This window comes from Oxyura jamaicensis, chromosome Z, assembly GCF_011077185.1.
Source record: "Oxyura jamaicensis isolate SHBP4307 breed ruddy duck chromosome Z, BPBGC_Ojam_1.0, whole genome shotgun sequence".
Lineage (NCBI taxonomy): Eukaryota > Metazoa > Chordata > Aves > Anseriformes > Anatidae > Oxyura > Oxyura jamaicensis.
Genome location: NC_048926.1, coordinates 68087602 through 68096358, shown reverse-complemented (window position 1 = coordinate 68096358; position 8757 = coordinate 68087602). Strand labels below are relative to the sequence as shown.

Sequence of the window (8757 nt, the reverse complement as noted above, 5' to 3'; positions counted from 1 at the left end):
GATGGAGTGGGTAATGCAGATAATGCGTCCAAGTCCACGGATGTTTGAGGCAATTTGTACAGGCACTTTCAGACTCTGGTTGACACCAAGGAAGAGGCTAATTAATCCATGGGATGTTGCCAGGACTTCGTCATCTCGTAAAAGCTGAAACTAAGATACTCCAAAAAAAAAAAAAAAAAAGAGTAGGAACTCATAAATACCTCAAATGCCACCTAGAAAAAACTGCAAAGTTCAAAACCTCTTGAAAATCTCAAAAACAAAGGAAAACAAACAGAAACAGAGGAATAAAATAAAATAAAACAAAATAAATGTGTTTTTTGTTTTCTTTTTTTTAACTAGGCACAAACTTTGTCAGACCAAAATCCAGGCTGACTGAGTGCTACAGAAAGGCTTATCACCAGCCATGTGAGAGAGGCAGAGCACACCCAGGCTCACGAAAAGCATCACATTCCTCCCAGCATGGGTCTGCAATGGTGGTGAATCGGCTACAATGGTGGGCAGCGGTGTGTGACGGGTCTTCACCAGGGCACAGCCAGATGTGCAGGGAAGTGTGAATGCCTTCGCTCAGAGGCGAATCATTCCATTGCCTCCGCATTCAAAAGACCGCTGAAAACAGGGAGCCTTTGACCCCTGATGTAATTAAAACTCTGGCTGAGGCAAAAAACCAAGGAACTGTAGTCTCCTGCAACAAAAGTGCAGCGTGCTTTCGCTAGACCCCAAATCTGGCCAGGAAGAGACAAAGATTCCACCCCCAATCCCCACCCCCACTCCCCAACCCCCACTCCAAGTTACTCCCCGAGCTCCAGGCGAAAATTGGACATACCACAATCTTCAGGAAAAGGGCTCTGGCAAACTGCAGAGCTCGGTGTGCCTCTTCAGCAAAGAAAACCAATTCTGAGAATAAACTGGTCTGAGATATAAATGGAAGGACCTGCTGCTATGCAAGGCTTTGATTTGAACACATTAGCAAGAAATATTTGAATGAAGGGGAAGTAACACAAGAATGCAAAATATTTCTCAAACATGTAAGAAACGAGCTCAGAGCATCAAGAACTCTTTCAATTTTCCTTCTCTCATGAATGGTTTCAGTTTAACCCGGGGCTTTTAAGGGGGATTGAAGCCCTTGGAATCCACTTTTCTGTTCCAAGAGATAAATCTATTCATGCTGCATGCTAAATTGCTATGGTCAGTGTTATGCTTTCTGGACAAGCAAATCCAAATTTTTCCCTAAGGAAACAAAACAGAGCTAAGAAAACACAATCAACTAATTCAAGAAATCCCAGTAGCATGTTGAGACCCTGGTCAGGAGTTATTTTCTTGTCATGCTTGGAGCTTACTTTCAGATTACATTCAAGATGCAAACGTTGTGAATGATGTAGTATCTCCGAAGCACCTCCTGCTAGATAGCCCTGCATTCCTAGGAGTCTTAAGCCATATGTTGGCTCCATATTTCTCTCACAGCTAGGTTGTTGTGAGCCCAAAATAAATGTTACATGTTACATGTTACCTAAAATACGTGGGCCAGTTACTAAGATCAACTCCACATTCTCCTTTTCCTCGCGTCCTCCAGCACACTGAAGTGGACACAGTTCCCGGTAGCATCCATCCTGAAGAGCAGAACAGAGGCCTGGAGGCACATGTGGGAAGAAATCATCAGATTTGTTGCTAATAGTAGGAAACCAAATTTAGGGAATGTTATCTGATCAAACCCGTGGAAGACAGCACCAAAACATTTTGCAGAGATTTGCAAGTGCTGGAAGAGTTGCATCTTGCTTGAATCCTGGAAACTGGGACGTGATTTTCTTGCTACAGCAGATTTCATCAGCTGTTTCATCATTTTCTCTTCCAGATACTGTGCAGACAGGAACAACTGAAGCTGACTTGGAAGCAGTCACAAAAAGATTCTCTTTATAGTATTATTTTTTAAAAGAGTGTAATGCTTTGAATTATATGCAGCAGAAATCTGAAGTTTCTTTATAAATGCTTACATTGTGAATCTCCTTAAATGCTTCAGGAAGGCCAGAAGTCTACACTTTTCTCCAGAATGCGCAGCCTTTCATCATCAATACAGCTAGATCTCATGTCCCTGAGATTAGTATAATTGATGATGTATTGATTTTCTGTCTCAGAAATGCCTGAGCTGCTCTTAATAGAAAGAAAGAAGTAATTAAAGCATTAGGCAAAGTTTCTATGTTGCTATGGAAAAGGTTTTTGAATGCATTAAATAACTGACAAAAAAAAAAAAAAAAATATTGAGAGGGAAATAAATCTACCAGTTCACATATCCCTTTTACGCAATATGTGAGTGTCCCTACCCATTGCAAGCCCTGTGCATTTGGAGGGGATATATATATATATATATATATATATATATATATATAATAAATAAAATACTATACAAAAAATTGAAGAGTTGGGATTATGACAGTTGAGACAAGTCTTTGGCTTGAAGGCTGCGCCCAGAGAGTTGGTGTCAATGGCTCTATGTCCAGGTGGAGGCCAGAGACGAGAGGTGTCCCTCAGGGATCTGTCCTCGGACTAGTACTGTTTAATGTCTTTATCAACGACAGTGGGATCGAGGTCACCCTCAGCAAGTTTGCAGAGGACACCAAGCTGAGTGGTGCAGTCAATACAACAGAGGGAAGGGATGTCATCCAAAGGGTCCTGGACAAGCTCGAGCAGTGGGCCCATTTGAACCTAGTGAGGTACAGCAAGTCAAAGCGCAAGGCGCTGCATCTGGGTCAGGGTAATGCCAGACATGAACACAGACTGGGAGAACAATCCACTGAGAGCAGCTTTGAGGAGAGAGACTTGGGGGTTCTGGTGGACGAAAAACTCGAGATGAGCCAGCAGGGTGCGCCTGCAGCCCAGGAGGCCAACTCTGTCGTGGGCTGCATCAACAGAAGAGTGACCAGCAGAGAGGGAGATGGCTGTTCCCCTCTGCTCTGCCTTTGTGAGGGCCCGCTTGGAGTGCTGCGTCCAGATCGGGGGCCCAGAAAAACCGCCCAGTACCCTACTTTCAGAAATATATATATGTATATCTTCCTACCGTTTTCGTTGTTCTTTGTACTGAAGTTATTACCAAATCATCAAAGGCTGCTGTGCTGTAGTTCCAGAAAACTTTTTGTTTGTTTGTTTTTGTTTGTTTTTTCCACATTTTCCCATTCTTTATATGGATGGAAGAGTTGTTTTCCTGCTAGAGCAGTGGAAGAGGATTTCTCTTTCTGGACTGCCAGCCAGCAACAGAAGTGTGTAGTCAGCTTTGTGGTGATCTCTGGAACTATAAAAAGCAAGCAACATTTTTTCATCACGCCTTGACACTTTCCTGTTCATGGATATGAAACCAGCACTTTCTTGTTATCTTCTTTGCTATTAAAAACAAACATATTAAAGTCCTACTCAAGAAAAGTAATAAAACAGAAAAGTAATGAAAAATGCTAGCAAATAAAAGAGATTTAATTTGTAATTTCACATTCCGACGTATTCTGTAACAAGAAAATAATAACAAACTTGCATTAAGCTCTCCTGTCAGGGAAGAGTGCCAGTTTTTGCCTTTAAACGTTTGCATTTCAGTTCTTGCCTACCTGTTCTTTTCAGATCTGTTGCTCAAGCATTCAACACTTTATGTGCTTCCTCCATTATCTACCTGCTCAATCAAGATTATATACATCAATTGGGAGATGATAAATGGAGCATGAAGACAGGTCACATTACTATGAAAATCCCCTCCTACAGCTAGTGAACAAATGAGAAAACCTCACAGAGGGATGACAAACTTAATTTACTCTGCATGTCCCATTCTGTCCAACAGGATGACTCACCGCCTATCTCTGAGCTATGGCATAGGTGAATTCAGAAAGAGAACGTACAAATCCAAGCAGGTGCACTCTCTGGTTTTAACAAGCTCCCTTCATTTTTCCTACATCACATGCTTCTCTTTCACCAAGACGCTAGGAATACTCTGCCTTCTATTTATTTAAGGTAATGTAAGAAAAAGGTGTAGCAAATTAGAAACCTGAAATATAATCTCAGAGGGCATGGTTTTTTTCCTTACATCCCCAAGGAGGCAAGGAGTTCTCTCCCCCGAAAAAAAACGCTTGAAATCATTGGGCAAAATCCAATCCCTTAGTCATGCTAGGAGGCAGCAGCCAACCATTTAATCAGACTGTGTGTATTGGCTGGTCAGCTGCTGACTACACAACTCAAATGCGGCTAAAATTCATGCTACCACCTGAACCATCAGAGGGAGAGGGGAGAGAGCTGAAATGTGATTTTTTTTCTGCAGCGCCACTCCCTTTGAAAGACAAACCCATTGAAAATACAAAATTGTTAGATCTATTTCTCATGGAATAAATACTTTTACTGAAAGAGGACAGAAAAAAGTTCTGTTGTAGGTAAGTGTCTGAATGCAGATCACTATTACAACTTTGTGGACACAGACAAGTAAGTATATTGTGAGGTGAACTGTAAATATACAGCTCAGCAGCTGCTCTGCAAGTAAATCCCAGCATACATGAACACTGAATCTGGTTTGAAAGACCCAGGCAAAAAGGCTTGTTTGCTACTACGTGGTCCCAGGTATTGAAATACCAGTTGCTGCATAATTCTCAGTGAATATAAGGACGAGGCTGGCTGTCTTGGATAATGAATTCATCAGTCCCATTTCCACCACTGGGCATGGGCAAACGCTGAGGGAAGAGGAGAAATGAGGCAAATACATGATACCTCCTCTGCAACACTCCCACAGCCTCCAACTATTTTCAGCTCAGGGGATTTCCGGAGCCTGAGGGGGTGTTCATTCACTATGATAAGCACAGCCCTCTTCCAAATAGTTGGCGCATCTGCCCCAGGCGCCAGAGAAACACCTTCTGTACACTTTGTCATTCAGATAGGCACTGAAGGAAGAAAGACCTCCTCAGGTTTGTTTAGAACCTACCACCACAGATCTGATGGTGTGTACTCCAAAAGTCAATTGCCATCCAATCTCTCATAATCACCTAGGATGTGGTAGGCCTCAGGCTTATCCTTTCCAGGTAATTTATTGTCTGGGTGAAGAGTACAAGCCTACTCCATTTATTTATTTATTTATTTATTTATTTTTCAAGGGAGGCAATGCCAGATAGTTCAGCACCCATATTGTCTTTTCCCATTTCCAGTTTATCCTTTCTGAAATGCAGGAAATACAGCTGGACACTGTGCTCATGGTGCAAAGTCATCATGGATTTGTGGAGCAGCATAAATATAATCATATTAAATATATATGTATATATATATCATTATAATCATGGCTGCAACCAATTCAGGTATCACCGTCATTTATGTAAAATTAGGACTAAACTTCCCCAAACGCATCATGTTACATTCATCTACCCTGAGTTTAATCCTTTCTTGCTGCCTAGCCACCCACAATTCTTTACAGATGACCCTCATTCTTGCTAACTTAAAAAAAGCTTTGTATTGTCAGCAGACATTCCTATCTTGCTCCTTACCCTTTTCTCCAAGGGAATGATGAGCTGTCAAGCCACCGGTTTGCTGGCTCCCCACACTCAGCTACTCACTGATGCTATTCACTGATGCTATGAATTAATGCATGTCTGCACTTGCTGATTAATGATGGCTGCTATTGGCTACCAGCGGCCAAGTAATATCAAGAATTGCTTGGCACACAGCACCTGAAAAACTCTCTAAAACACAGTTATAATTATGATTAAACCCTGTGCACCCATTAAGCTATGCATGTTTAATATTATGAGTATTAACACATGACTAAAAGAGTGCATACAAGATAGTCTGTAAACCCTTGCAAATGCATGGCTACCTGTCCTATTGCCTTTTCCCAGCCAGGAAAATTAGAAACATTGCATTTGATTCATTCTGGTAGGAAGCAGAGTTGGGGAGAATATTCTATTCTGATTGCCTAGCCAGACTAACCATGGGAAACAGAAAATAAATAAATATAAATTAAAAAAACTGTACCATATGCTTCTAAAGCAGTTCTCCTTAATCAAGGGGAACTAGCTGCATTGCAAGAGTCGTTGTGGCCCATGGCTTATTTTGCTTAAGTGCCTTGCCTCTGAATTTTCTTTTGTTTATATGTTCTAAGTTCCTTTTAATCCCAGTTCTGATTTGGTTGCATAATAATATCCTTCTAGCCTCGAAGCCCTTTTTTTGCATGGTCTCAAACTTCATGTTTTAATGCAGTTTTGATTTGCGACTTACACAGAATTATTTGCTAACCTCCAGGCATAACTCAGAAGTGAACTTCTCCCTAAATTTCTACTCCTATAGAACAAGGGGGAAAAAATCAAAGGAATCCAAACACACGTTTGTTTTCCAAGCAAACAGTTCAATTTCCAAGTCACCTAGTAAACACATGGCTTCAAACTACTTTTATTTTAATTGCTTGTAACGTGTTTGTCAGTGTCTTGGTACGTCCATCTTTAGCAAAGTCCAGAGGAGAGAGCAATGAGGCTGGAAGCTCGTGCCCCACCATTTCTTAGGCTGTTTCCTGCAGGCCAGGATTGTGACTTGTACTTTCCTCTGTTAAAAGCCTCCTGTTCCAGACCCGTCTGTGTGGCTGTGAGGCGCATCTGGACATGTGCATTGCGGCACTCTTCCAACTTTGTACGGAACCCGACAGGCAATCTTGGTGGGAGCGGAGGGTTGACCACGGCTCGGTTATAAATCTTTAAGGGGAAGGTTCCCGGATCTGTGCTCAGTGGCAAGAAAAGTATTTCGATCGACGGGAGAAACTACCTGCCACTCACGCGAACGTCTGAGCCGCTTAAAATGTCTGCGTCTGCGTTTAAATATGAATATACATATTATTTCCCAGAAGCAGGACGTTCTTTTCACAACGTTTGCAGCACACTCTGCTGGCTGATGTCGAAAGTAAAACCAAGCCCACGTGACGGGCTAGAAAGCACCAAGTATTTTTTGACACAGCAGAGGCACAGTCTGTGCAGGTAATTATCGTGGAGAGCTAGGGCCGGCACGGAGGGGCGGTGGGGGGGCAGCGGGGAAGGGCTGGCGGGGGGACGTGGGTCGGTTTGGAGGGGCAGAAACCCCTCGGGGGTCGGGGAGGAGGGTCTGCTGCTGTGCTGTAAGGTCACAGTGACTCGGTCCGGAGCCAGGGAGCAAAGATCTGTGCTGATGTCTTCATTTCCGTCTCCTCAAGGACAGGGCAGGCACCGTGCAGCCGCCGGGGCCGCTGGCTGCCGGCTATTAAGCTGGCTTTATATGAAAGTGGCTTAGGGCCACATTTGCATGACAAAGCCATTTACGGGTGTCTCATCAATAACCAGGGCTGCAGGCTCCGTCCATTCTCCTTTTCCTTTCGCTTGTGGGCCACGCACAGCCACGGGAAGCTAGCGGCCGGCTTTTTGACGAAAAAAAAGGAAAAAATGAGGTACCGATTCCCGTGACCGGTATAGGTCACCCGGGCTGCCGGCGGCCGCGGTAATAAAGTATCTTTTTTTGAGGACAGAAAGTGTGAGGGGGGGATATCAGGACAGAGAGTGTGTTTTTTTTTTTTTTTTTTTTCGTTGTTTTTCTTTTTTAGGAAACCTGTGGTGGGGTGGTGGTTCTAGGAACGTGGTGTGGGAGGAAAATGGAGCGTGGTGGGTTTTCTTTAAGGGAGAAAAATGGCTTTTTTTTTATGAGACAACGTGGGGCTTTCGGGTTCCTTTATGATTTTCGGGGAAGAAAAGGCCCGGTGTGTGTGTGAGGGGGGTGGGCTGAGGCCTGGCGGCGCCGGGGGCCTCCCGCCCCGTCACGGCCGGGCCGGGGCAGCGCCGCCCTCCATCTTGGGAGCGGGGCGAGGCCCGTGTGGTGCTCTGAGGACAAAAGGGTCATTAGCTGGGTACGGCTCTTATTTAATTCTCTATTTATTTTATTAATTCAATAATATATTTTTTTTTAGAACCGTATTGCCCAAGCCCGGCCGGGGGGATGGGAGGAGGGGAGGGGAGGGGTGGCGTGAGGTGTGTGTGAGGGGGGGGGGGGGTTGGTGCAGAAAGCGCTCGAAAAGGCGCGCGCGGGGAAATCGCAGGGTCATGGGCTCCCCTCCCCCACCGCCGCTTCCCGCCTCGCCTCTCCCCCTCCCCTCCCCCACACAACGGAGCCCCCCTCGGGCCGGGCCGGGCCGGGCCGGGCCGGGCCGGGCCGGGCACCCCCGCCCTCCCCGCCCGGCGCCACGCAGGCCGCAGCCCCCGCCCCGGGAGGCCCCCCCCCCCCCCCCCCCCATCCCTTCCCCTCCCCCTCCCTTTTCCCTCCCCCCCCCGCGCGGCGGCGGGACGGAGAGGGGGGGAGGGGGAGGGGGCGCCCGCGTGGGCGGGGCCGCGCGCCGCGCGCCTGCGCAAGGAGGGGGGGCCTCGCCCCTCCGGTCCCCTCCCCCGCCTCCTTCTGTGCGCAGGCGCAGTGCGGCGGCGGCTCGGCGAGGGGAAGGGCGAGCCGGCCGCTGACGGAGCGGGGGGAGCTCCGCGCCCAGCGCAGCCCGGCCGATCCCCGCACCGCCATGGCGGGCGAGGCCCCCGCGGGGGCTGGGGAGGCTCGGAGCGCGGAGGCCGGCGAGGAGCGGCCGCCCCTTTCGGCGGCGGCGCTGGCCAAGATGGAGCGGAACCGGCAGCGGGCGCTGGCACTGCGGCAGGCGCGGCTGGCGGCACGGCCCTACCCTGCCGCAGGTCGGACGGAGGAGACGGGGCGGGCGGGGAGCCGGCCCCCACGGAGCGGGATGGGGGGGCTGAGGGGGCTCCGGGG

At 47.1% G+C, this 8757-nt stretch overlaps 1 protein-coding gene across 1 annotated transcript in view; it reads left to right on the top strand.

The window, feature by feature from the left end:
- Positions 1 to 8283: 8283 nt before the first annotated feature.
- The window catches only part of XPA (XPA, DNA damage recognition and repair factor), a gene marked incomplete at its 5' end in the record, with an annotated part of 12124 nt that continues 11650 nt past the window's right edge, over positions 8284 to 8757 (top strand). The window contains 2 exon segments of the mRNA XM_035309971.1: positions 8284 to 8439; positions 8441 to 8681. Of these exon segments, the coding sequence (XP_035165862.1) occupies positions 8284 to 8439; positions 8441 to 8681 (397 nt within the window).